General features: G+C 40.4%; 1 protein-coding gene across 1 annotated transcript in view; it reads left to right on the forward strand.

Annotated features, from left to right (window-relative positions):
• Nucleotides 1-25,691, forward strand: part of atrnl1a (attractin-like 1a) — a 300,556-nt gene that overhangs the window by 166,357 nt on the left and 108,508 nt on the right. Inside the window, exon 27 of the mRNA XM_026224245.1 lies at nt 9,851-9,929. Coding sequence (XP_026080030.1) covers nt 9,851-9,929 — 79 coding nt within the window. The remainder of the gene's footprint in view (nt 1-9,850; nt 9,930-25,691) is intronic.

Raw genomic sequence — 25,691 nt, forward strand, 5'->3', positions numbered from 1 at the left:
GCGGAGCAGATGACCACCATATCCGTGTGGTCAGAGCCAGAGCCCTCCAGGGCGGAGCGGAAGACCACCACGTCCTCGTGGTCGCCGCCAGAGTCCCCCAGGGCGGAGCAGATGACCCACACGCCCCCGTAGTTGAGGCCGGAGTCCCCCAGGGCGGAGCAGCAGACCACCCAGTGACTTGACTTGGTTCCGGAGGGTCCACCGGAACCTGACTCGACTCTGGAGAGTCCACCGGAACCTGACCCGACTCCGGAGAGTCCACCGGAACCTGACCCGACTCTGGACTGTCTGTGAAGACCTGAGGCGCCTTGGCTTCGGGCACTGTCTCTGGAACAGTCTCGGGCACCGCCTCGGTCGAGGCATCGGGAGCGACCTCGGACACTGCATCGGGAATGGCCTCAGGCACCGCCTCTGTAACGGCCTCGGGTGCGGTCTCGGGCACCGCATCGGGAACGGCCTCGGGCACCGCCTCGGCCTCCGGAACCGCATCGGGCACCGCTTCGACATCGGGCACCGCCTCGGCCTCCGGAACAGCATCGGTCACCGCCTCGACCTCTGGAACAGCATCGGTCACCGCCTCGACATCGGGCACCACCTCGGCCTTCGGAACAGCATCGAGCCTCGCCTCGATCTCAGGAACAGCCTCGGGCACCGCCTCGACATCGGGCACCGCCTCAGTCTCCGGAACAGCATCGGTTACCGCATCGGGAATGACCTCGGGCACCGCCTCGGCATCGGACACCACCTCGACCTCCACAACAGCATCGGGCACCGCCTCGGGTACCGCCTCGGGGACGGCAGCGGTCCATTCGTGAATGTCCTCCTGGACGGCAGCGGCCCGCTCGAGAACGTCCCCCTGGATGGCAGCGGCCCGCTCGAGAATGTCCTCCTGGACGGCAGCAGCCCGCTCGGGAACGTTCTCCAGGCTTTGAGGAACGGTAGAAACCTGTCCCCTCTTCCTCCGCCCTCTACAATGGCGAGTCGGGGGCACCTTGACTGGCGACTCAGACGTTGGGTCGGCCATCTTGTGCTGTGGCTCTAAGCTGGCGGCCATCTTGTGCTGTGGCTCTAAGCTGGTGGCCATCTTGTGTTGTGGCGCTGGGCTGGCGGCCATCTTGTGCTGTGGCGCTGGGCTGGCGGCCATCTTGTGCTGTGGCTCTAAGCTGGCGGCCATCTTGTGTTGTGGCGCTGGGCTGACGACCACCCCGCTGGAAGAGACAGGAGTGGCTGGGGCATCCCACCGACCCCGATGCTGCGCCATCTCCTCCAGAGACACTGGATCATCCAGACCGCCATTAAAATAATCTTTAAGGGCCGTGTCGTTGTACCCCATGCCCTCTGCCAGGAACCAGAACACCTGAGCCAGGGCACCCACTTCATTGTCCTCTTGGCGGAGGGCGATTAACCTCAGATATCTGGCTCGCCTCTCCGCCATCTTGGCTGGGGAACGGAAAAATGACATACCGCTGGTTCTCTTTGTGACGGAGTCCTTCTGTCACGTTATGTGATGGTTGAAACACGGCGAGAGAACCAATTGCAGGTAAGCATGATTTATTTAAGGGATAATCCAGAGAGGTAACAGTCCATGCAGGGTCAAAACCAGAGAATCCAAATCGGAACATAAACAGGACACGAACACGGGGCAAGGCAAGGCAAGGCAAGGCAAGGCAAGGCAAGGCAAGGCAAGGCAAGGCAAGGCAAGGCAAGGCAAGGCAAGGCAAGGCAAGGATGACGGACATGAATAATACACTGACATTAAACAAGGACTCCGTAACACAGACTAAGACAGACTGGGTATTTATACACAGAAGGATAATGAGGAAACAGGAGACAGGTGGGGAAACAATCAATTACACAACAAGGAGGAAGGTGACCAAATAAGGGAACAGGAAGTGATCTGGTGACAGACACCGTGAGAAAGGAGGACATCTAGTGGAACCCCAGGGAACACAACCCAGACACTGTGACAACAACTAGAAATCAGTGGTTAAGTTTTATTTGCAACACTCTTGTGCTGGCGCAAGCTGTTAGTAAATCTGGCCCTAAGTTACTAACCATATATTGGTAAAAAATACAAATAAAGGGTATATATTAAGGTAGTAATGTATATATCTTTGGGGTAGATAAAGTACAGAGTTGTCACTTTAAAGGCCAATTCACATGGTACTGACAGACACCAACAAATAGTAAAGAACACAAAGAAACAAAAACAAGTTTGTCCGATTTTGTCTGATCAGTGTGTTACCCTTTCTGTAGGTACAAATTAGGGCTGAATGATATGGACAAAATTTCATATCTCGATTTTCATGCCAGATATCTCGATATCGATACAATACGATATGACTACGTGTTCTTTTGCTAAGCACGACCTGCACAACACGTCACTCTGGTTTACATCGTCTTTTCTGAATCCAAAATACTTACAATTTATGGAAGATGATTTATGTTTTGGCACCAAGTCAGATTCTGCACTGCCACCGGCCGCATTATCTCCCACACTCATTTTCTTTCTTTCTAATTTATCCGCTGTCCCTGTACAGTGTGCATAGACTTTGGAACAGAGGGGGCTGGGGGGACGGCCGCCCCCCTCCCCCTTTCCCCACCACTTTCGGGGTGAGGCAGCTGGGGGGTTGTTCGTTGTTTTTGTTTTCCATTGTTATATATATATATAAATACAGAATCTGAATTAAAATGTGTTTGATTTAAACCTACATTTCAAAATTTTGTGTCAGAAAATGTATTGTTTTTCAGCCTTTCGCACGTACAATCACACAGGTGTAATCAGTCTAGGCTGGTCCCTGGATCAAGTGCATCACATGATCAACTGCTAAATTCAAATGTTGAATTTAGCCAGAGACAGGTGTGCTCAGAGCTGTCATATATCACAACTTTTCAGTGTTTTCAACCACATACTGTTTATTATAGGTTTCAAGCATATTAATTCACGTAAGTACTAAAAAAACAATACATTTAGAGTTTGTAAAATACACACTGATGTCTATGGAAGGGGTAATAACAAGCAATTGACAAGCAATGACGCGTCACTATGGAAACGCCGCCCCCCCCTAACAATATAGTTCCCACGTCCCTGGTAGTGTGTGCGCGCTGGCTTTAGCGGTGCATTCAAGGGCACTCATAAAAATTATGTTTGTTGTGACTGCCAGAGTTGTATGCAGGGTGAGCGTGGGGAGGGGAAATCTATATGGTCTATATCGTTGCTTTTTTCGATAGTAATATCTTGAAAGTTCATATATAGATATAGATACGATAACGATATATTGTTCAGCCCTAGTACAAATCGCTTCTGTTCCCAGGTGAAACATCCACTGAATAGCCACAATGCAGTAAGATTCTGCAACCCATTGAACAAACTGTCTATCTCTCACAGCCTAGATTTCAATATGACAGCAATCATGACGTTTGTCATAGCACTTAAAAGAATGTGCTTTTATAACTTTCTCTGTGAAAGCGCTCCAGCATTATTGAGCCTCATTCTCCGCCCATTAGAACCATAATCCAGCTTGTTAAGAATTAATCGCCCACATCATTAATAGATTTAATAAGGGACCTCTGACTTGTGCTGATTGGGTTTTGAAATATGGTAGATGAAATGGTTGAAAACGCAGTTTCAGGCTCTTGCATTACCTCAGCTACACTCTGATTAGTCCAGTGCTAATTTTAGCATTTGAACAGTTTCAGATGTAATGAGCTCGGCCCTTTAATATATGATGCTTAAACAAAGAGAATAGAAGAAGAATGTTAGAGCCCAAGATGCCCCCAAGCTGTGCAATTGCAGCTCTTCCCATGGTGCAAATTCAAATTTTGTGATCGTATAACACTTCATATATTATACACCCCATATTTTTGCAGAGTCTCACAATGCCTCAGATTGTCTAGTTTGAAAATGAAGATTCTCCTCAAGGCGATGTGTCTGTGGAGTTGATAGTATGTATTTGTAATAATGCCGGCTGAATTAAGTCTCTGTTTGAATGTGGAAGATGGGTAGATGACAATGTCCCCACATACCCCCTGTTGCTCTGATGTTCATCTCAGTATACTGAGCTTTTATATAAACTCTGTGCCTATTGGTTACTTTTACTCATTTATACAAGGTTGACAAAATGTTACGTAGGAATGAATTGGCTTTATTTTTAGTAAAATGTGCTTAAAAAGTAGTCAACATTTGGACGTTCTTATTCTTATTTGTGGCCTGGAATGAAAATTAGTAGATGAAAATGTGTTGCAAAGAAATTATTTGAATTGAATGATGGGATGAATGGATGATTTGAAAACAAATTTTGGATCAGAATTTGAGAATTTTGAGAACATTGATAACATCTGGGTTTCATACGTAACCCTCGTTCGTGGTTCATGGAAAGCGCCACAACCTGAACCCCATCACAACCCTATGGAGTTGCAAGTGTTTAGGTCTATTCGTTTTTAAAAATCCGGCATTCAATGCATTAGATCATGACAGTGCATGTGTGCGTGCATGCGAGGACGAGCGAGCACATCTTTGGCTAAATTTATTGGGAGGTTGTTGCTCATGTCTCATTCAGCACAAATCCAAATGTTTCCATACTCGCAATGTATTTGAATGTTAAACTATTAATTATAATGTAAACTAGACTTGTACTTAACACGCATTCACACATAGACAGAAAATATGATCCTCTTCATATGAGCAAAAAAGTCCTTGGCATAACAGCAGAGTGGACCGGTATACTACAGTCTATTTAACCCCTTACTAGTAACCCCCCTTTTTTGGCATGGAGACCGAAATTACATACCCAAAATAAAAAGGTTTCTGCTCATGATTCTTTCTGACTAGATACATAATCAACCTTTGCTCACAAAGCTGACACTTTAAAGTTTACTGTTCAGGAATCAGAATCACTCAGACTGTTATGATAATAGAGATATATAAGCTCAAACATAAAAACAAAAATAAAAATATTAAAAACATATGTTTTAAATGTATTTAAAAAAATGTTGATGTAGGAAATGAGTTTGAAAACACAGTGTAGCTAAGGCCACAAGTCTTCCAAGACTTCATAAAAAATTTCATAATCGAATCTGTAAAACTGTGAATTTTATGAAATATTTTCTAAGGCCATATCATGTGTGTTTTTAGAGAAGGCTAATCAGATTGATTTATGGCCCTTGTCATCTCTGTAAGATCTCACATGTAAACATGTGTATGTTTCACTGTTGAAAACTGCCTGAATCATGATTGTATTGTTCTCACCAAACGGTTCTTTCACACCTCCGCCAAGTATGACACATTATCCGCATTATTCTTTTATCATTATTCTTTTGTTTTAATTCCACCTTTATTAGCCTTGATTGTGGTTTTTCAGGCTTTACAAAGCAACAAAGCAGCGATCTCACTTCAGTCTCTCTTTGCATTTAGCCCTTATTTATCAAAATTCTTACTATAAAAATACAACAAAACATTTTCTTACGACCTTACGTGAATTATTGAGACAAAAATGCATTGTGAAGAAGAAAAGCACCTGCTATTAGTAGCATTGGTGCTAACGTTAGCATCAAGCTACATCTGACAATTTATGAAATTATTAGTACACTTTTACTCAAAACTCACTTTAAACCCCGATCGAGTGTTTATAATAACTTCCTTTAGCGATCAGGGGTGGAATTTGGTCGTTTACTGTTGTAAAAATATGTTATTTGTAGCCTTTTTCATCGCTGCACAAGTTAGCATTTCCGATGTACATTTTCGATTTTTTTTATAAAAACGCCCCAGATCTCAAGAAATTCTCATACCAAGCTTTACTATCGTAATCGCGGGTTTATTATTCGGATATTTTGTGTGTACAGAGGTGTTTCAGTGTTGTTTTGGCCAGATAACTACCAGGAAGTGTGCAGGAAGCATGTGACACGATGGGGCGGTGTCCAGATATGAAACTCTAGATTGACGTTTGAAAGACCCAATCAGAGTCTGAGTCACACACCGCACGAGCTGCCGGCACAGCAAACACATACACAGATCGCTGGGAGAGGCTATTTATCATCTGATCGCGTAAATCCGTGGAAAATGAATAGAAATGACGATTCTGTCTGAAGAAATATGAAGTAAACATCAGTAAATATATCCATATATCTCCGCAGATTTGCATCTTTTGTCTATAAATCCTTATTGACGCTGTTCAGTGAGTCTATGTGAACACAAATAAACCGCTCTTGACGTGACTGAAAATGAGTGAGTTGTGAATTTCTATTCAAAATGTGGCATAATACGGATTTATTATTTTGCACTCCTGACATAAATCACTAAATATCTGTCACTGCAACAATGTTTTATCAAAATATTGGTCAAATATCGAATCTTGAGTCTTTAAACTTTCCATTGATGCACAGTTTGTCCAGATGAAGTAAGACAGTGATGTTTAATGTGCTGTGAAAGTGAAACAATAATAAACTGGGGCCGTCAGCGATGTTTGCACGCAAAGGGGTTAAACTGAACAGTGTAACCTTTTAAAAAGTAACTAAACCCTAAACCTACTCATTTAGTACATTGTGAATTAATGATGATACATTTATATACCGTCACCGTCACTCACAGCCGCACACAGCCAAACATTAAATCGGTTAACCAATCATCTGCAGCCTTAATCGATTGCATCTCTTATCGACAATTAATCGATTAATTGTTTACATCCCTATTCCCTATGCCCTAGCACTGACAAAGGTGAGCCATGCGCTGTTCTTACTTGAGAAAGCAATTTCTTGAAAGAAGGGATTTCAACCTTCATGAAAGGTGCTTCACACCTTTCTTGTTTGTTGTTTACAGCTTGGCAGTAATGATTGGGAAGCAAGTTTTCTGGAGAAGGTCACTATGGAGGCCACATCCTACCTATAGGGAGATATCATGTGGAGACACTAATATGGACTGAGAGGGAAACCTTACCCTGGAAGCATACACATATGGGATCGCATGCAGGGAATTAAGCCATATAGACACCTAGCCCAGTACAGGGGCAAACCAGAGACCCGGGCAAGCTAACACCGATACTGGGCCTGGTTCAGATTGCTCTGCTGAGCCTGCCCAACACATGGGAAGAACCCAGCTCGATGCAGAGGCTGTAGAATCTCGCGAAGGTGTTCGGTGTCTACAGATGTCTGCCAGATAGGCACCGTGTGCCAGCACATAGGAGAAGGCGACACTTATAGGTGGAGTGAGCACTCACAACTACTCCAAACATGCATCTTCAAACAGTTCACGAACAGACTCCACTTCAGTGCATAGGCTTGCCTTGTAGAGGGAGCTCTAGCCTGAGTAATTGTGTCTAGACATGTCAAGGTTTCAAAGATCTGGGCGTGGGTGCCATAGCTTGCTGTGCCCCTGAGAAAGGAGGTCCTTCCTCAGGAGAATACACCAGGGAGAGGCTGTCTCGAGGAGTGTGAGTTCCGGAAACCAGGTCCGGATGGGCCAGTAAGGTGCAACCAGATAGACCTGTTCCTCATCCTGCCTGACCTTTCACAGTGTTTGTGTGAGAAGGGGTGATGATGCTCTGATGATGAGCTTCTGCGTTAGCATATTAAATGGGTGCTTGAGAAGGGCCCGATTCAAAACTCGCAGATCCAGAATTGGTCAAAGGCCACCACCTTCCTTGGCACGATGAAGTTAGGGCTGTAAAACCCAGACACTATCTCAGCTGGAGGGACAGGCTTGATTGCATCCTTCACCAATAGGACAGCAATATCCTCGTACAGGACAGGGGTGACTCAAACTGCCACCGAAGTCTCGATGACACCATTAAACCTGGGAGGTCACCTAGCAAACTGAACTGCGTAGCCGAGTTGGACTGTAAGAATGAGCCAGCAGGATGGTTTGTGCAGCACAAGCCATGCTCCCAAGCTCTGTGCGAGTGGCACCAAAGGAACAATCGACATGCCTGCAGCAGAGGAAAGTTATGCTGGATGGCCCCGAAAGCATCGTGTTCTGGCTTATTCTTCTATTCTCATCTTTTTAGAGGACTAAGGGGCCAGCTGTGACACAGGAGCACTGCATTCCTGCCCGGGGCCTCAGTGTGTTGCTGCACTGCCAAGAACTGCTGGGTCCTCGAAAATGTTGCCGAATAGTCCAGCCTGCGAGATGGGGCGGTCAAGAAAGCTAACTTTGTCGGCATCTCTCATCTCTGCCAGGTTGAGTCATAGATGGTTCTCTTAAACCACAAGTGCGGACATTGCCTTCCCAAGGGAGAGTAGTCAGTCGCTGAGCGCAGCTACTGCATCATCGAGGATTGGTGCCACTCTTCTGCATGTCTTTGTGTGCCTTGTCTTGGTGGAGATCGCAGTGCGATCAATGCACTGTCATGGACAAACACTCACAGTGAGCACTTGAACCATACACAAACGCATCCTCAGCATGCTGGATGCCCAGACACTGATGACAGCGATTGTGGCCATCAGTAGAAGACCGGTAATGACCACACCAAAGAGGCCACAGCTGGAGGGGCATCTTTAAAAAGATGTGAACCAACCATGATCTGAAACTGGAATTTCAAAAGAGAAACATTGAGGGTATTCGTGGAGTTAACAGGGATGTAGCTGAACATGTCGTAATGCCACCCAGAACAGCCTCTTCTTTCAGAACAAAAGATAATTTGCCTGGTAAATGTCATGTTTCCTTCATTCACTCGGCTCAGAAGCAAAAATCTGATGAGTGAATGCATCTGTCGCCTATTTATATCCGTATGCATGGGGAGTGGCTCAGCATGCAGCATCCACCAGCCAAATTTAATTGTCTAATTGTCTAATGTTGTCATAATATAAATTGAGGTGACCGACAAAAAGGGAACAATATAGATAGTATTATTTTAGTGAAACATTAATTAAACATTTCTACAGCACCTAAATCACTATACTAAATGAATGAAAGGTGAAAAGTGAAGCTGACATTAAATTAGTAAAAATAAAATAAAAATAGCCTTTTGGGCAGTGCACTGTCATATAGTGCCATTATGTTTTGGACATCTCGCGTTCAACTCCTGGTTTACGGACTTTTTCTGATCCTGTCCCCCCCTCTCTCTCTCCCAATTCACTTCCTGTCTGAGGCCTGCCCTGTCATAATAAAGCCAAAAATGCCAAAAAAAATCGTATCTGCATCTTAACATAACCAGGGTGATTAAAAAAAGAAAAGTCCCAGCAGCAGTTTAATGATAAGCAAAGTAAAAAAAAAAAAATGTTTTGTTTTTGGGGACAGTTTGTCTCTAAGTAGTGACACTTAGTCCTCCCACATTGGAAACAAACATTCTGACACTTGTTCACCAGTGCTTTATCATATACTGCAGAAGCAGGTGCAGGCAGTGAACTTACGTTGGAAAAAACCAACAACAAAATGGATTGTGTATGACCACAAAATGCTTTTTCCCTTTATTTTAGCTCCTTGCATTTGTCACCTTGTCAAGTGAATTCTGTCAATTGTGGATAAAACAAAAAGAGGGATTTTTGCTTTTATATGTGCTTTTACTGCAGCCAGTCCTACTCAAGGCCAACTTTCTCTAACATTACATATCTTATAGATGGCTTAAAATAGCCATTTAGCAGTGTATGTGCGAAAGGAAATCAAACCTGTTGGGGTGCAGATGTGCTTGTTTGGTATCGCGTAAATGATTGACGTAACAGTCAGTTACATACGGCATTGATTCTTTCATGCTGGATGAACTTGTTTCTCATTGATTGTATGATTGAAATACAAATATGTTACAGCTGTCCTCAGTCCAGCCTCAAAGGTTAGAGGAATGTTATCCACAATTCTAATTTCTAACTCTTGAATCTTATTTGATTGATTGATCTATTGATTTTCCATGTGTCTTGTCTCCAGCTGTTTCCTGTCCCTGCTACTGGTTGCTGCTGTGGTTTGGAAAGTCAAACAGACGTGCTGGGCATCACGCAGGAGAGAGGTAACATCTGCACAATAGCACTTTCTGTGTTTATTGACGTGTCCATAGTTTTATTGGCCATTGCCTCAGGTTTCTTAATATGTTGCCCTTGATTTCATGTTTGAAGCTGATATTTAATTCTTTGGCTTAACCAGTAGCACGAGTTTGGGGTGGGACTTTCAGTTTGTGCCACCAATGAAAGACTTTTGCGATAGTGTGTTATGCATTTGCATTTACAAGTTGTGTTAGTTGGGATTTTATTGCTTTTACCATCTGTGACCTCCCATGATGCTCCTGGGTATGGTTGATCTTTGAAAAACTGCCTTATGACTTTAACCTCATTATAGTTTATGAAACTCACTGTCACACAGCGTTTCTGTGCTCAGATCGGAGGACACCGGGTAAAGCTGATCATTTTATAACGTGTTCCTCCCAGTGTCTGATGGGTGTGCAAATGTTATCCGCATGCCAGCTGAACTGCCTTCTTTTAATGAGAGAGGCACTACAATAAACACTGCCATTTCCCTTCATTACCCATCTTCACAAACCAATTAACCCTGACAGGGGCTCATGTAAAAGGAATGGATTAGTGTGATATATCCATCTAAAAGCCCTAACAGATGCCACCTTCTCTCCAGAATCTCACTTTACCTCTATCTTTTTATTCCTTATTTTGTGTGTCATTTTAGTGGCTGCATGAATGCAAATGGAAATTTGCAAACGAGTTGTCATCGAGCGTTTTATAATCAATACAATAATCGAGGCCTCTGTAATTGAAAGCATGTCGAGAGCAATAAGTGTGGGTTTATCGGAGTTAAATGTGTGCTGTTTTCAGAGATGTCACAGTTGCTGTTTTCCTTTTCATCAAATATGTACTTGTAGAACAAGCATTTAGATAATGGAATAGTTTAAGCCAAATAAAAGACAAGCTTTGCACTTCTTTCAACGCCCCAAAAGCCATTTTGATCAGAGAAATAAAAGCACAGTGTGATTTGATAGGAAAGCTAAAGTAAATAATTCATCTATTAGGAGTCTAGTATACTTCATTATAGTGATTTGGCTGTGACAGCCGTTATCCTTGAAAACAATGCAACATCTTCAACTTTAAAAGATTTTACACCAGCTGAACTCAAGTAACCGCTATACGTACATGTCAGCAGGACCTAATTTTTACTTTTGTGATGATTTATGCTGTGTTTTTCGGTGATACCTTGCAGACCGATTCTTCAGACAGCAATTTGTGTCAGAACTGTTCATGGTGACTTTCAGTCCAGGTCAGCACTCAGTGGGCTGAGCTGGATTGCAGGACGTTCATGCAGGGCACATTCCTTCTTTTAGACAGCTAGATGGAGCACAACTGAATGGAACAAAAAACATGGGTTTTAAATGTTCTTTTTAGAGAGAGAGAGAGGGAGAAAACCTTTTTAAAAGTGCTCATTTTTACTTGACAGCACTTTAAAAATGCAGCAAGTATGGCACAAGGTGCTGAATAAAAACGGGGATGTGATGCAAGAGCCAAACATGGACATCAGACATAATATTGCAATTGTTGTTTTGTTTAGTTTTTTTCAATAAGTTTGAATGTTGTCCTGGCAAAGTTTGTAAAAAAAAAAAAATGAAATTTGAAGGTTTTATAGGCTTTACAGACAGAAAAAAATAAATAAAAAATAGAATCGATTGAAATATATATAAAGATAGTGCATACCTATATAACAATTTTATCAACTTGGGAAGACTCATTATTTCCCAGAATGCCTGATTCATTTTGAATTGTAATTAAGTAAATTCCAGTTCAACTTCTTGTGGGTGTGGCCAATTAAATTAAAATTACAGCTCATTAATTGAAAGGGAAACATAACATCTTAAAAAGGTTTCATAAACGGTCTCTTTTTTTATTTTTTACTGTTATTTTGTTTTCCCACTTATAATGTTATCAAGATTTGTACATAAAAAACATCATAATTTAGAAGTAAGTCGGTTCGTGTCTCCAATAAGCATTAATCCACAAATGACATAAGCTATTAACTTTTTTAATGTGGCTAACACTCCCTCTGAGTTAAAACAAACCAATATCCCAGAGTAATTAATTTACTCAAACATTACACTGACTGAACTGCTGTGTAGAGAGAACTGAAGATGAACACAGAGCCGAGCCAGAAAACGAACAAAAGATTGCATCGGCTTTCGGATCACCAGTAGTGATGGGAAGTTCGGTTCTTTTCCAGACAATTTTATTCAATAAACCGGTACGTAATGATGTCATTGGCGCTGGTTGCCCTTCATTCAAGCCTTCGGTTTACCCGCGCTCATAACATTAGCACAGAATCATTAAAAGAAGCATTTCGGTTCAGACATGCTGTGTGTCAGTCTGCTTCACGCTGAATCACCCATTCGCAGTTATCATCAGTTCCTCGGTTCTCGAATCGGATGCGTCTGACAAAAAAACGTTCTTGACTCGAGAACGAGTCAATCGTTCGTGCGTTATCTGGCTCGGCTCGGTGTTCATCTTCAGTTCTCCCTTCACAGCAGTTCAGTCAGTGTACTGTTTGAGTACATGAATTACATGGAGTGATTCGTTCACAAACCAGATATCTCTAAACTCCAGTGTTTTGAACTCGCTCACAACAGACCCGGATGAGAAGACAATGCTGAATTAAGTCATAGTTTTGGCTATTTTTGGACCAAAATGTTTTTTCGATGCTTCAAAATATTCTAACTGACCCTGTGATGTCACATGGACTACTTTTAAGATGTTTTTCTTACCTTTCTGGACATGGACAGTATACCGTACACACACTTTCAATGGAGGGACAGAAAGCTCTCTGACTAAATCTAAAATATCTTAAACTGTGTTCTGAAGATAAACGGAGGTCATACGGGTTTGGAACGACATGAGGGAGAATCATTAATGACATAATTTTCATTTTTCAGTGAACTACCCCTTTAAGTATTTTAACAAGCTGTATGTGTTTATGTATGCATTGTGTATTGTTCCATGTGATACGAGACCTTGTTGCATCCCAAGTTAGCAAACACCCCCATATTGAGACACGCACACATACACAAGGATCTTAGTTAGCTGATGTGTCTACATTATTAATGATGTCTGTCCCATATTGGCCAGGCCCTGCTGTTGCTGTTGTAGTTCCACTGAACCTCTTTCTTCACACAGTAATTTTTCACATTCTGCCCGACACAACAGAGCTCAGGTGTCAGGCAGTGATGATGTCAGATCCAGCAGGATCTATCCGACACCGCACAGTCACATCTATAAACAGCCAAGTTGCTTTTAGCTGAATGTGGTATCTGATAAAGATCTCTAGCAAGGGCTTTATCTCTGCTGTGCTTTTATGGTTATGTGGAGGCTGACAAGTTGTGATCTCTCAGGAGTTTTATAGAGAGCTGCATCACTCAGTGCTCCTCACTGCTGCTTAATTGTGTTGCCTCATTGTCAAGCCTCATTGCTGACACCGGCTATCTTGTGATTTGCTGTGTTGGATACTTTAACCCTTTCGAGTCGATTAACGCATATATGCGTTTTGAGTCATTTTCACCTGATAACCCCGAAAAGAACTTAAATTACACTCTCAGTTTTAATCGTACAGATAAGAGCAATACATCAATCGAATCTGTAAAGGGTCTAGTTTTTTTTGGATACAGACATAATAACAAAAAACCTTTGTGCACTTATAAAATAAAGATAACAAACAAGGTGCGCGTCTACAGTCTTTGTCTCCGCTGATCGTCATGTACAAACATTTCATTAAAATGAACTGTAACTCCGTGAATACTCAACGAAGAGACATGAGAGAGATATCTATAGAAAGCCTGGAATGTCTACTTTTAAACTAAACAAGTGCTGCCGAAAACAAATATTCTGAGATAAAGTAATCCATATGAAAACAACGCGATGTCTATTTTTCATATCTCCGCTCATTATATTTAATGTGACCACGCCCCCGCGCTTAACACGCTATTCAGATTCAAACTGAAGCGCGCGGCTTGAATACGCCCACACAGAAGAAAAAGCAGCGAGACTGTTCTTCGAGTTTTTGTTTTATTTTACTGTTTGCTTCGCGATGAGAGGACTAAGACATAATTCACCCCAAAAAGATGTGATGTGGTTGAGGATTTGAGAAATGGATTTCCTCAGAAAAAAGAATGAAGCACTTTATTCAGCAGAGATCATAAACAGAGTAAGTCTCTCTTTATTTATTTGTACTAGTTTTCACATAACGTGTAAACATTTTACTAGTTAGACTTTTTCCAAATACTTTTTCCAAACTATAATTCCTGACTAAATGTATAATCAAGTGAAACATTATGAAGTTTCAATAACAATATACAATACTATACCATTCAAAAGCTTGATGTAAATAATATAAATGTGACAAATAGAGATAACTCTAACAAATGTAAAAACAATGCAGTTCTTTCGATTTATTCCCCCTAAAAAAACCTGAAAAATATTATCAGCTCTTTTCAACATTAATAATAATAATAATAATAATAATAATAATGATGATAATAAATGGGGTTTATTTGGTAGAAAATAAGATTGTTAAAAGGATTTCTGAAGGATTGTGTGACTAGAGAAAGGATGCCAAAAAATTTGAAAGTCAGCTTTGATTGTTCCTAATAAACTGTTTAACTGCTCCCCCAAGTGGATATTAAATTATGTTGTGGGATAATTAAATATATTCTTAATAAACTACAAACATAAAATTATATACTTTTATTTTGTTCTCTTTCTTGTAAGTCCTCCCTCACAGTGGCACAGTTGAATGAGAGGCTCATTATGCAGCTCATTATGCAGGCCTTTGTCTTCTCAGGTGTAAATCACAATGATATTCATGATAGTTGACGCCTACTCGCATATGACTTTTACCAACAAAAAGTGTTTTAGAAAATTTAAATCAATATATTGTTTTCTGTGAGTGAGTAAACAAGATGATTTTCACATCATTCAGAAAGAAAAATTCTAGGCTACAAGCTCCAGTTCTCAACTTTTCCGGCAACCAATTTTATGTATGTGTTTTATTCCCTTATTCAAGTGATTTAACATTTTTAGTTTTTCACTAACCATGCATAACATTTTTTTTCTCAAAAATACAATCATGTACATGCATGGGTTTCACATATTATTATAGCCCAGTTTGTGCTGATTACAGTGATATTAGACTTTACCCATTTAGATATTTATAAGAAACTGAAAAAAGCACAAATGTCAGGCCATGACAAAACTTCTCAAGGCCCCAAAAATACCCTTAGACTCCAGAGGGTTAAACCCACCATAATGGCCCCTTCATCACACTGTCTCTCTGAAGCCATCAAGTGGGAAATTAACAATGCAAATCAATGGAGCTGAATGGTGTATTTTTTATGATGCCCTCTTTCTGATGTATTTAGAGCATGAATTATTATTTCTGAGATAGATTACGGACGGACGACGCCTTGAGCACTCAAGGAATCAGTCAATATCCTCAAATGGGCCTAATTCATTATTTCATCCCTTCTTCTTTCTAAAGCGCGGAACACTGGGGGGGGGGTATTTTTATTTCATTCCACCAAATGTAATTTAATTTCTTTGCAGTTGCAATCAGAGGGATCAGTCCCAGTCTGTTGGCACACGAATGAAACTAAAAAAATCAGCCTAAAAAAATCTTTTAAAATCCATAAAATTTCCAGTGGGAGAAATTCCATGCGGATCCCTTATTCAAAAATGAAGAAATATCGTAATCTTGCCAGTATAGTTAATTATGGATCATAACCGAGAGTATGGCAAACAAATTTAGAACTGGGTTTATGATAATGACTCCCAACAATATTTTCTGGATATGAGATCAAACAATCAAAACCACTTTGAAATTCTAATGATGATGCCCAAGACGTCTTGTACAGATGTCTATGAATCTCCTAATAGGGTCTCCCCCCTGCAGACAGGGATTTAGTCATATTTTGACAACTAACCTCGTTAAGTTTTGCTGTTGTCTTACCGTAAATGTATAAATAAACAAAAAAAGACCTTAAATATTTAATTTTTTCATGTTTTTTTTTTTACTCTGTAAATCATGCATTGGTTAATACAAGCCGTCAATGGCATTGACAAACATGGAAATACTGAACACCAAGAGATATGATAGTTAAATATACTTAGCCTAGTCATATTAAACATGTATTTTCTATATTAATCTGGAGCGCTACAAAGGCAGCCCACCTTCTACCACTATCAAATGAATAATTCCCAACTGCCTTCTTTTTCAGTTGTAAACACACTGTATCCCCTGTCAGCCAGATATTGACTAATTTTATCATTTGACATTGGCTTATTCCACGCCAATCGGCCAAACCCCTGTCCGCTTGCATAGAGTACAATGAATTGATGCAAATTTATTAAATACCAGGTTGTTTTGAGGCTTGAAGTGGGTGTGTTTATTTGACCTTTCTGGCACATTATGGTAATTAGTATAATTCCCTATTACAGGAATTAATTATTTTGAACAAGATAGTCCCATTTACTTCAGACAGTGATTGGCATATATTTAGGGGTTTTGTTTGCTTATTTATTTTAAGTATTTTAAATATTTAATAATTAGAGGTTGTGATACATTTATGATGATTAATTTTATTTAATGGAAATGTTAAGGTTTTTTCATTATAGCAAACAGTGAGATGATCTTTGAAAGTGTTTATCTTTGAGGCCAGGCTTTATCTGGCCTGTTACACATTTTAAATATAATTTCATATCGCATGAATTCACTTATAGCCTAACATCATGACATCAAATTTCATTATTTTTCAGTTAAAGTTCAGCTTCATGATGAAAGTTTCATAAAAAATGCAAATCTCTCTGCAATCGTTCTATTATAAAAATACATATAAGCCAACCCAAATATTGAACCTGTAATATTTCTATTCAACATCTGTAGGAACTTGTTAAAGCTCTGAGTGCCACTATACACATTTACGAAAACTTTGACTCAAGGTTATTTAAGGTTGTAAAAGATGGTCATCTGGGAGCTGAAATGAGGATGTTGAAGTCTCAATATTGCTACATACAGAGGTGGCTGCTCTTTACAGTGTTGGCTAGCAGTGCCATGCTATCAGCTCTAAGCAGGTGAGCGTCTTTATCATCTAAGGCTAGATTAGCCTGAAGGTCTTGTCTGCTTTTCAGAGGCTTCTTAAACACCAACATCAATCAAAGAAGCAAAATCAGTCTCACCCTCTGCTTTTTGCTCTCAGGGACAAGACAAGGACTCTCCAGAGAATGTCTCAAAATGGTGTCAGAGATCTTTTAAGCACAGGTGTAGGTGCCTGTGTTGAATTTCATGTGGCTTTTATCAGATTTTTTTTTATTTTTTTTTTTACTGTTGGCACTCTCTGTCTCTGGATGTGTATAATTTTATGTAGGGGAATAAAGATGAGATCTCACAGTGATTGATTACTCAGACTCGCGACTTGTGATCAAATAAACCAATGATATCTGTAACCACCTCTGTCAAACCTGGCCAAACAGTATCTGTTTATTAATTTGGGATATTAATTTGGATCTGATTTCTTATGTAATTCATCTCTTTAATAATTTACTCTGGTTTGGTATTATATATAATATTACAGAATCTATTTATATTTTAAACTAGTTATGATTTCGTTAGGTTCATCATAAGTTTTAGTATTTTTGTTCTGTTTTATATATATTTCAGTTGACACTTTATTTAGTTTTAATATGAGTACTTCAACTTAAACTGCATTTGCTAATGAATCATTGCTAATTTTTGCATAGGTTTAAGATTTCATGTAATATTTATATTTTTACTTTTTAATAATTTAACAAAATCAATATATAATAGTTTGTATTTAGTTAACCATAACAACACTTAATGTAATAATATAATATTATATAATAAATATAATTTTTCTACAAATCCATTTAGATACATTTTCTTACCTTCTTATGCATTGTCTTATGATTTTGTCATTCTTTTTAGGCAAAAATGGCCACATCCTATTTCATAAATACAAACTTATTTTTTCTCTTCTCAGCCTACTTAACCTGGCATAGGAGATTTGCAGATGACAGAGAGATGACTTAGAATAGGGGAACGGGGCTTTCTGCTCAATTACACGTTTGCTTAGTGAGCAGTATGAACATTAGCATGCTCTCAGTCAGCATGAAGTATGGCGGATTTCAAAGAAACAAAGGAGTTGTCGATAAAAAATTTAAATGTTGCATTTGCCCCAACTGAATAATTTTTACAACTTAAAAGCATAACAGTGCACGGTTTGTGGTTTAGAAACAATCTATAATTGATAATCTGCTTCATACAAAGCATAGCAGTCACTGTCAGAGCAGAGCAGATTGATACACTTTTCAAAAAAGACTAAAACCAAAGCCTTTTTTTTTTTTTTTTTTTAAACAAGTTTTACCATCCACAGTAATTACTGGGAGTAACATATAAACTACTTTTTAAAAGTTTGTACTTGGTAAGATTTTTTTATTGTTTTTAAAATATGTCTCTCATGTTTATCAAGGCTGCATTTATTTGATACAAAATACAGTAAAAAACGTCTTGTTCCTTTTCTCTTCCAAAACTCGAGCTGCATCGAACGCTTTGGGGAACTATATGCCCACGCTGCCAGACTTAAAAATCCCTGCCTAGTAGGTATCTGAAGAGCACAGCTAAGGCGAGAGAACAGAAGAGCCAGGAGTGGCTCGCATATCAAGATCGTAAGACCTGACGGAAGACCAGAGGACTCATAGGATACGTTGATAGCCTCGACTATCCAACAAAGTTAAGGGTTTGCTTGGATGCAGGACCATAGCAAACAAGCAATTGGTCTGATTTTCTCCACAAGGCAGCTCTGTTGGACACATACAATTGAGCTTTTCCTGGTCTGGCTCTTGAAAGGGAGGAAGGCAGAAGGCCTGCAGTACTATGGGTTGTGGTGTGACCAAGGGAACTTTAGGAACGTAACCTGCTGGCGGGTATAAAAATACTTTGGCCATACCATGGGCAAAGTCTAGGTAGGTAGGGGCCACCGAGAGGGCCTGGAGATCTCCCACTCTCTAGGGAGAGGTGATAACCAGTAACAGGGCAGTCTTAAGAGTCAGATGTCTATCTGACATATCATGTATTGGCTCGAATGGAGCTTTACAAAGATCCTCTAAAACAACAACCAAGTCCCGGGGAACACCTAAACTCCAGAACTGTACCAACTGGGCAGTTAGCTGGGTCAAGCTGGCGGTCTATGCACCATGAGGTGAAGAGTTTCCACCTCAGGGCGTATAGTTTCCTCGTTGAGGGAGCACTGGATTGGAAGAGGGTCTCAACAACCTCAGAAGAGAGACCAGATGCTATGAGCTGTGCCCCCTCAGGGGCCACACCCACAGTTTCCACAACTCCGGGCGAGGGTGAATTATCTTGCCCTGCACCTGAGAGAGTAGATCTGTCTTGATCGGAATCTCCCATGGAGAGCCGTCGAGGAGAGAGATCAGATTTGCGAACCATACTTGGCCTGGCCAGAACGGGGCCACTAATAGAAGACAGACTTTGTCCCGGCATACTCTCGCCAGAACTCCCAGGAACAGAGCAATAGCTTCGCCAAACACTCTCCATATCTGCCTCAATTCCCCGGGCATTGGCCGCTGTCTCGACGGTATGTCTACTGCCACATTCAATCTCCCATTAATATACACTGCTCTGAGCAAGAAGATTTTTTCCTGGGACCACAGAAGGATCTGGTGTGCCAGCTTGTACAAGGGGCGCGAACGCAGACCCCCCTGGTGATTGATACGAGACCACCGATGTGTTGTCTGTGCGCACCAACACATGGTGACCTCTCAGGTCTGGGAGGAAATGTTTCAATGCTCATTACACAGCTAGCATCTCTAAACAATTGATATGCCATGTCAGATGGCAACCGCTCCACAGATCGTGGTCAAGGTGGCCACTCATGACCCCACCCCAATCGGTGAGGGATGCCTCCCAACCGGTGAGGGTCACCAGCACCGGGCCCTGATTCAAGAACCTAGGTTTCTTCCGCATGTCTAAGGCACGAAGGCATCGGCGCGTGATCTTGATAGTTTGAAGTGTATCCCCTTTCTGGAAAAACCCTTGGTCTTGAGCCACCACTGTAGGGGTCTCAGATACAGCAGGCCAAAAGGTATCACGTAGGGCGCAGCTGCCATCAGACCTAACAGTCTCTGAAACTGTTTGACTGTGAGTGACTGACATTCTTTGACTCTCTAGACTGACATGAGGATCGACTCAATACATGCAGGAGACAGACATGCCTGCATCGTGGTTGATTCCAAACTACGCTTAGATAGGGGTTTCTCTGAACTGGAGTTGTGTTGTGTTGTGGAAGGATAGAGACATGGAAGTATGCATCTTTGAGATCTATTGTGAAAAACCAGCCCTGATTTTTAGCTACAACATGCGTGATGGTAAGCTTTTGGACTTCAGTGACATAACTGAGTGGTCCAGCTGACGTAGCTCTAACATCGAACGCAATCCCCCATCCTTCTTTGGAAGAACTATGAAATACCAGCTGTAAAACCCGGATTCCCTGTCTTGAGGGACCTCAATGGCCTCCTTCCTTAATAAGGTATTCACTTCTTTTCTTTAGTTTCCAAGCTGCTAAATAAGTCTGACTTTGCTTGGATGTCCCCGACACAGAGCGTCTCTGAGGCCCTCAGTCCCGACATGGGGGAGCACAAGCGGCGACACTCTGATTCTGCGCCTCGCGATACGAATGCTGCCGAAGGCTCCCTCCTCAAAGAGAGCCCTCCGAGATTGAAGCATCTGCATTGGCAATTGTTCACAATGTGGACAGTCAGCTCCACGAGAGCCGACTCAGCGTGCTCTGATCCCAGGCAAACTATGCACAGACAATCTATAACGCGATCTGGAATCACCCTTCAAATGTCTAGTCTTCGCCTTGCTCTTTGACATATTGAGCTACTTCAAGGAGTTAATATACAAACAACAATAAATAGGACTGACAGGACAGACATTTTAACATGCACACACAGAGCGCTTGCTGAAATGAAGCTGAAGCCAACTGTGTGGCATGTGCTTTTATAGCTTCCTGGTCGTTATGTCACCCCGCCCATGACGTCACGCCCCCTTCCATTGAACAGATTGCACACGATATTGAAAAATGATTTTATTCTTTTTTCGATATTGAAAAATTATTTTATTCTTTTTATTTAAAGCATGTTTGTTTTTAGAAAACCATGTACTGTATCAGGGAAGCCAAATTTTACTGCTTTGCAAAACATCAACAAGGGAGAAGCCAGAAATGCTTTCCATTTTCTCCACTTTTGACTTATCAGTAAGTGATAGCGATCAGAACTTTGATCTGGCTCATGGACAAGAAATGGCAGACTTCATGTTAGCCTGATTCAGGAAATTAAATTTGTTGTTTATATTATTAAAGTGTTCTTACAGAGAATTTGCTCTCTTAGAGGGTATTGTTTCCTCGATTTCAGTTCTGCTCTGAAAAGCATTCAGCCAGATGAAGAAAACCGTTTTTCAATAGCACCTTGTTGTGTTGATGCATAAACAAAGGATGATTTGATCGGGGGCCCTGGTCTTGGATTATGCTTTGTTATTTGTGTATGAAATGTTTGGCTCTCCCTTGTGCCCTGCCCTCACAGAGATTTTGAGAGAAATGCTGCGGTGAGTGGATTTTAGAGAGGAGTTTATGCATAAGACACCCCGAGTTATTCCCTCCACACATTCCCTTCACACCGTATGTAATATATCAGGTGCCTGTTCCCAGTAAAATATTGCCTTTTGAGGTAGTGCCAATGTTGTGTGCATGTTAATCGCCTCAGGTATACATCTGGGCAAAGGTAGAGAATTAGAGCGCGTAACAGGAGTAGAAATCTGCGGTTAGATAGCGCTTGTCACTACAGCTTGATCGCTTGAGTTCACACTGGCTTCTGTCCAAACTCTGCTCTCACAGTGCTGCAGTATCATCACAGAAACCTCTCCAGAGTATGACAAAGCTGTGCAGTCGCATCTCCTTCACTTATTTGTAATGTTTGTAAATGCTCCAACCACCTTTCACACTGACATACAAACACAAATGTACAGCTTTAGGTTAGTTTTAATTTTTAATGTTTAGTTGTACCAAGATTTTCAAGGATCTGCAGCAAGTCACAAATAAGCCTACATTTAGGTGCTCTTAGGAATGGCTGGTTAAAGGTAGCAAGGAACACTCAAGATGCCAGATGTTGTTTAAGAAATCCAGGGATGTGGTTTAAGAAAGTGAAAAATCTATTTAGCTTCATGTTGATTTTAGAATGAATGGTCACAGATTAAGAAGTCGAACGTGGAAATTGTAATACATGCAAATACACAAGCTCTGTAAGTAGACAGAGCCTCAAATGATGTGACTCACAAAGTGATGTATATTTTGCATGCTCAAACACACACTTACTCACACAAAGACACATGCACATGTACTCTGCCTTCAGGAACAGCTTGAGGGCCAAATTACAATTCCAAAGATTTGACTGTTAAATGACTTCAAATTGAGCAGTGCTACAGGCGTGGATATTAATGCTTCCTTGCGATATGGAGCGCTGAAACTAATTGCACATGAATGCAGGCCTTAACCAGATTAACCGCGGCTTGTTCAAGCATGTGAAATGTCGTTTGTTTGTTTTGTTTCCCCGTGTTTCAGTGCTGAAATGCACCAAAGTCTTACTGAGGTTATCAGAGGATCCATCTTGCTCTTTTACCCTAGCATTGCGACATTTCTACCCCAGTGGGTACTCCTACTGCTTTTTGGAAAGTGTTCATGTGTAAACATTTGCTGAATGCTTGACAGTAAACATTGCTTTTGTAAACTCTGTATGATTGCTGTTGAGTTCATTGTGTGTTTAACACAGACTTTTAAACAAATGTAATTTGTTTGATATGAGCGTTGTTGCTAGCCTACTTTAGTTCATATTCAAAATATTGGGCATATTTTGGTGGGCTGGTTAAATTAAATCTACTATTGATTTTCACTGTTGACTGATTTTGCAGAACATTTAGATTGGTAACTTCCGTGTGCAGATGCAGCACATTTGTCACAGAGTGCGTGACAGTTGTGTCTGACTATATATGAACTAGCTGTTTTAAATGCAGTATTTTTTTTTTTTTTCAAATTTGTACTGCTGTCAGTTCAAAAGAAATGAAAATATTTTTTTTGTTCCTGTTGTTCTAAAACCATATAAAGCTGTGACCCCTGAACTGAGGTACATAACGAACTGTGTACTGTTCCACCCCTAATATATAGCAAACTTTTAATAATATATATTTTTATAATATATATTTTTTAATATATATATTTTTAAATGTTATGGTACCAGGTTTTTTTAAGTACCGGTGGTACCGAGTACCCGGTAAGCCCAGTTCTTAAAGAATAGATGCGCTCTCTTCATAAAAGTACTGAGACGTGGCAAGCTCAAAAGGAGGTAACACATAAAACTAACAAAGCACTTTAAAGACAGACACCCAAAGTTTAATTGTTTTCCATACATTTATTTATTTGTGGGGGTCCGCCACAAATGAATGCTGTAATTAGAGTAGTTTATCATTAGTATAAGTGTGGCTAACACTAATAAAAAAAATTAAGTTGCTTTTAGGGCTGGGATAAACTATTAATCTAGCGATTATTTTTTCGATGCATCGATTAATCTAACGATTTATTTTTTCAGACCGATTTGATTTCGATTATCTCCCCATTAATTGACTACTAACAATTTATACATGTTGATTTACATATCTGAATGAAAAAAAAACATGAATTCCTTAACATTGCAATATTTATTTATTGCTCTTAAAATTACAAAATAAAAGACTGACTAAGAATGCATTACTTTGCACTTGTATAGAGATAGCATTCAATAAAACCTTGAAGCCTTGATAAAACATAGCTTACTGAAACAAGCTTACTGAACACATAGGGCCTAGCTTACTGAAAAAAGTTCTTCTTTCAGATGAAAATAACAATCAAAAAAAAAAGATCAATGCAGAAAACCCCCTGGATTGGTTATATAACGTTGGACAGAATGTTGATCCGGCCATCGCGTATATTCAGTGCACATAAGGTAAACGTTTTGCAAACGTTTTTTAGAGAAATAAAAACAGGTTGACGAATCGATGCGCATATTTTGCGTCGACAACCTCGACGCGTTGTCCCAGCCCTAGTTGCTTTATTAACTGTTTAATGCTCCTGTAACTTCTATGATGTTAAAAAAGGAGGACATGATGCTATTTACTATTTTTACACACAAGAGGCTTTTAAATAAATTGTGTATCTAAAATATGCATTTTAGAGAATGTATAAATGTTTAACATTGTGTCATATCAGTCAGAAAAGCAGTTTTGTGTATATACTGTATGTATAAGTGAAGTTGAGCTGCTACTCTGTAAACATTTACAATAATTTTTCATTTACTTGATTATAAATGTCCTATGCTTTTTCTACAACAATCAATCAATCAACATGTAAGACAGCAATGTATTGCTGTACACATACATGCATTATCCATAAATTCTATCTAAGCTAACTGCATGGTGTGTGATAATTCTACCTCTGAAGTAGCCTCACACTCTATAATAATAATGTTGAAAGTGATGGAGGGAGGCAGACAGAGAGGGAGGGACTAAGCACGAAACATTTTAGTCTTTCACTCATTCGCTTTCTCCTGGTCTTATCTTGTCACTCTCATGCAGTGCCCTGTAGTTCTAAGCATCCCTCTGTTTCCCTCTTTGAGAGCTGTAGCATCGGGTTGTTAAGAACCCCTGCTTCTCTCTCTCACACTATGTTTCCACTTATTCTCCCGCCAAGTGGTGACAGCTGCTGTGGAAACGGCTGCTGTGGTAACCTCCCCCATGCCAGGAAGAGACAATTAGTAGAGCTAATGACTGAGCCCGTGATCAGAGACACTTCCGCTCTCCTGTGCAGCACTTCTCTCTTCATTCACCTGCTAGCACGAGAGAGAGAGGGAGAGAGCGGACATGTAGGGAAAGAGAACATATGAAAGAGGAGCATTTTTATTATTTGCAGGTAGGTCTCTTGAAGCATTCCGGAGACATTGCCACAGTTATTCTGGATTTAGTCTGTCTCAGTTTGTTCTGTTTCTTCATGTTATTCCAGACGGACTGGATGATGGTGAGATCAGATCTGTGTGTGGAGCACAGATTGGACGTTGTCAGACTCCTTGTGCAAACAAATATCTCACTGGATTAGTACATTTAATGGCAAAATTAGTGTTTGGAAATATAAACTGATATTTCCTAGGGACATACTACAGCAAAATATAGAAATAACTGACTTAAAATAATTTTTCAGCTGGTGAAAATACAAATGTGTTAAGGCCTTTTTTGTTGCTTTTTTGTGTGCATGTGCTGTTATAGCTATTTAAAAACAAACAAACTAGAGAAATCAATATGCTAAGTATGTCACATCTTCTTTATGACAGTAATCTGACCCTTGGGACAGTGAAAAATGTAAAATGTTTTGGTTTCTGCAATTACCTATGATGTTGAAGGGGGGAAGAGAATAAGTCATTGTTAAGTTAAGAGTGGAGGCCATGTTTCATAAAAAATTATATTTACTAAATTAGCTTTCTCAATCCAAATTCAGACTCTCAAAATTATACATTTATACATACAATTAGAACATTTTTGCAGTTTCTCTACAAAATTGATCACCTTGGAGTTTTTAAATAATATACAATTAAACAAAATGCATAATTGCAATGGGACGACAACATAT

Source organism: Carassius auratus, chromosome 38 (genome assembly GCF_003368295.1).
Source record: "Carassius auratus strain Wakin chromosome 38, ASM336829v1, whole genome shotgun sequence".
Classification (NCBI taxonomy): domain Eukaryota; kingdom Metazoa; phylum Chordata; class Actinopteri; order Cypriniformes; family Cyprinidae; genus Carassius; species Carassius auratus.